General features: G+C 40.9%; 1 protein-coding gene across 1 annotated transcript; it reads left to right on the top strand.

Annotated features, from left to right (window-relative positions):
- Window positions 1–291: 291 nt before the first annotated feature.
- Window positions 292–1,567, top strand: iapp (islet amyloid polypeptide). The gene is made up of 3 exons (XM_085769236.1): window positions 292–378; window positions 796–939; window positions 1,035–1,567. Exons 1-3 carry the CDS (start codon window positions 299–301, stop codon window positions 1,207–1,209), a joined length of 399 nt encoding a protein of 132 aa, XP_085625362.1. The 5' UTR covers window positions 292–298; the 3' UTR covers window positions 1,210–1,567.
- Window positions 1,568–2,138: the final 571 nt, after the last annotated feature.

Raw genomic sequence — 2,138 nt, 5'->3', positions numbered from 1 at the left:
GGCATGTCTGAGGATACAAGTCAGCAGTGTAAAGCTCCAGCATGATATGTAAATGATATGATAATGTCAAGATTTTTCATTTTATATCATACAAAACACCATGAAGTGTATAAATAAAAATTATGTGCTTACAAGTAAAATAAAAATAAATTATTAGACGAAAAAGGTGAATTTAATTTCAATCTAGGCCTATTTGAATGTGCGGCCCCCAAGGTGTCTGTTAAGAAAATTTCTGGCCCTTCGACAAATGTATTTGAGTACCCCTGCTCTACTGTGTTGATCCAGGTTATCGTACGCTATGTATCACCTGAAGGTGCCTGTGCTTCTCCTCGTGCTGCTTGTGTTGCTGCGTTGTGTCACCACAGCCCCAAGCTACAGGTAAGTGAACATACAAGTAGAGCAATGAGCTCTTTGGTGTGTGTAGGTTTATACAGTAGTTATATTCATCATACCAGATCAGACAACTGTAGAACTGCTCATTGCTCAAATCATATTGTCTCAACAGTCAGGAAACAATTATAGCAGTTTAACCTGAGTTCAGCAGACAAGCAGCTGAATATCACGGACATTGTGCAATGAGAAAGGCTGCTCTGTAGGAGTAGCAGGGGGGGACTGATGTATAACCCTGGAGGTGGAAGCCAATTGTTCTTGATTATGTGAAAGTGCTTCATTGTGCATCTCATGGGGAGCTAAGTGGCCACTTTTTCGTCTTCCTCTTGGGACTAGTGGATGTTCTGAAGAGGGAATCATCAGCTATCTGTGTGAAACCGTTTGGCCCTTTTCTATATGATTCAGGTACTTCAGTCCGAGCTCATCCAGCGAGCAAGAAAGTGCTCTCCCAGACAACGACGAAGGCTGGTTAGCTCCCGGGCTGGTCTCCAATCCGTTCCTCGGCCTCATGGGTACACGGCCACAAAGAGGGCTCCCACTTATGAACAGGTGACAGAATCTACAGGACCTGGAAAACAAGCTAACACGACTGTCAACGTTTCACCTTGATGTCCTGACATTTCTCATTGTGTTTTTCTTCCCAGCCACAACATACAGAAGAGAAAGTGCAACACAGCCACCTGCGTCACCCAGAGGCTAGCAGATTTCTTGGTCCGCTCCAGTAACACCCTCGGTACCGTCTACGCGCCGACCAACGTGGGATCAGCCGCCTACGGCAAGAGGGACCTACTGCAGCCTCCCAGCTATCTGCCCCTCTAGTACCAACTGTGGAAGCACTCCCAGTGCTCTGATGATATAACAAGTCATCTTATGTAACAATGATTGTGAGAACGTTGTTAAGATGATTAAGAAAACAGTCTTCTCGTTTATTTTATACTTTAAGAAACAGTGCCTTTAATTTAAACCATCGGTGTAGGTTTTCCTGGATGTGTGTGTTGTGGCTCCGTTAATAATGTTCCACAATGTCATGATGTGAATATAGAAGTTCATAACAGTAATGAATAAAACAATAAATAAAAGAAAAAAGATGTAAAGCCACAAGAAATTAATGTTATCATCTGTTGTTTTGATAATAAAATTGTAAAAAAAAAAAAAAAAAGAATTTATAAAAAAAAAATCTCCATGCGTTTTAAGCCACGTTATTATCACAGTTGCATGCAGGGGCCATGAGGTATTTACATCTATATGATAAGTTATATCTTAAAATAATACAGTAAAGTTTCATTAAAATAATAATAATATTTTTTAATTTTTTGGTAATCAGCTGTAGACTTTCTTATTTCCAGGAGTGTGACCAGATGTTTTTGATGGGGTGGCCCAAGTGGGGCACTGACTTATGGTGGGTGGCATGAGGCATGTGCACACGTAAACACACACCCACACAGGTTTTTGGGCATACCCAGTTTTGTCTGCAAAACCCATTATCTACTTCAATTACTAACACTGCAAGAAAAACAGACCTCCTAGTCAAAATACAGGAGTGGCAAAATACAATTGTGATAGAAAACCTCAATATTTTATTTTTGAGAAAAAAATTACTACAAAAGCCAGTATAAACATTGTATAAAATGCCTCTGACTGGGCATATAGTCTATTATATTTTGAGGTGGCACCTGGGGTGGCCAATCAGATTTCAGGAGTGGCCTGTACCGGCCACTCCCTGAACACACCACTGCTTATTCCTACCA

This window comes from Trachurus japonicus, chromosome 23 (assembly GCF_045865225.1).
Source record: "Trachurus japonicus isolate A0001 chromosome 23, Traja_1.0".
NCBI classification, from domain to species: domain Eukaryota; kingdom Metazoa; phylum Chordata; class Actinopteri; order Carangiformes; family Carangidae; genus Trachurus; species Trachurus japonicus.
The sequence above is the reverse complement of the archived record's forward strand: the minus strand, read 5'-3'. Positions and strand labels throughout refer to the sequence as shown.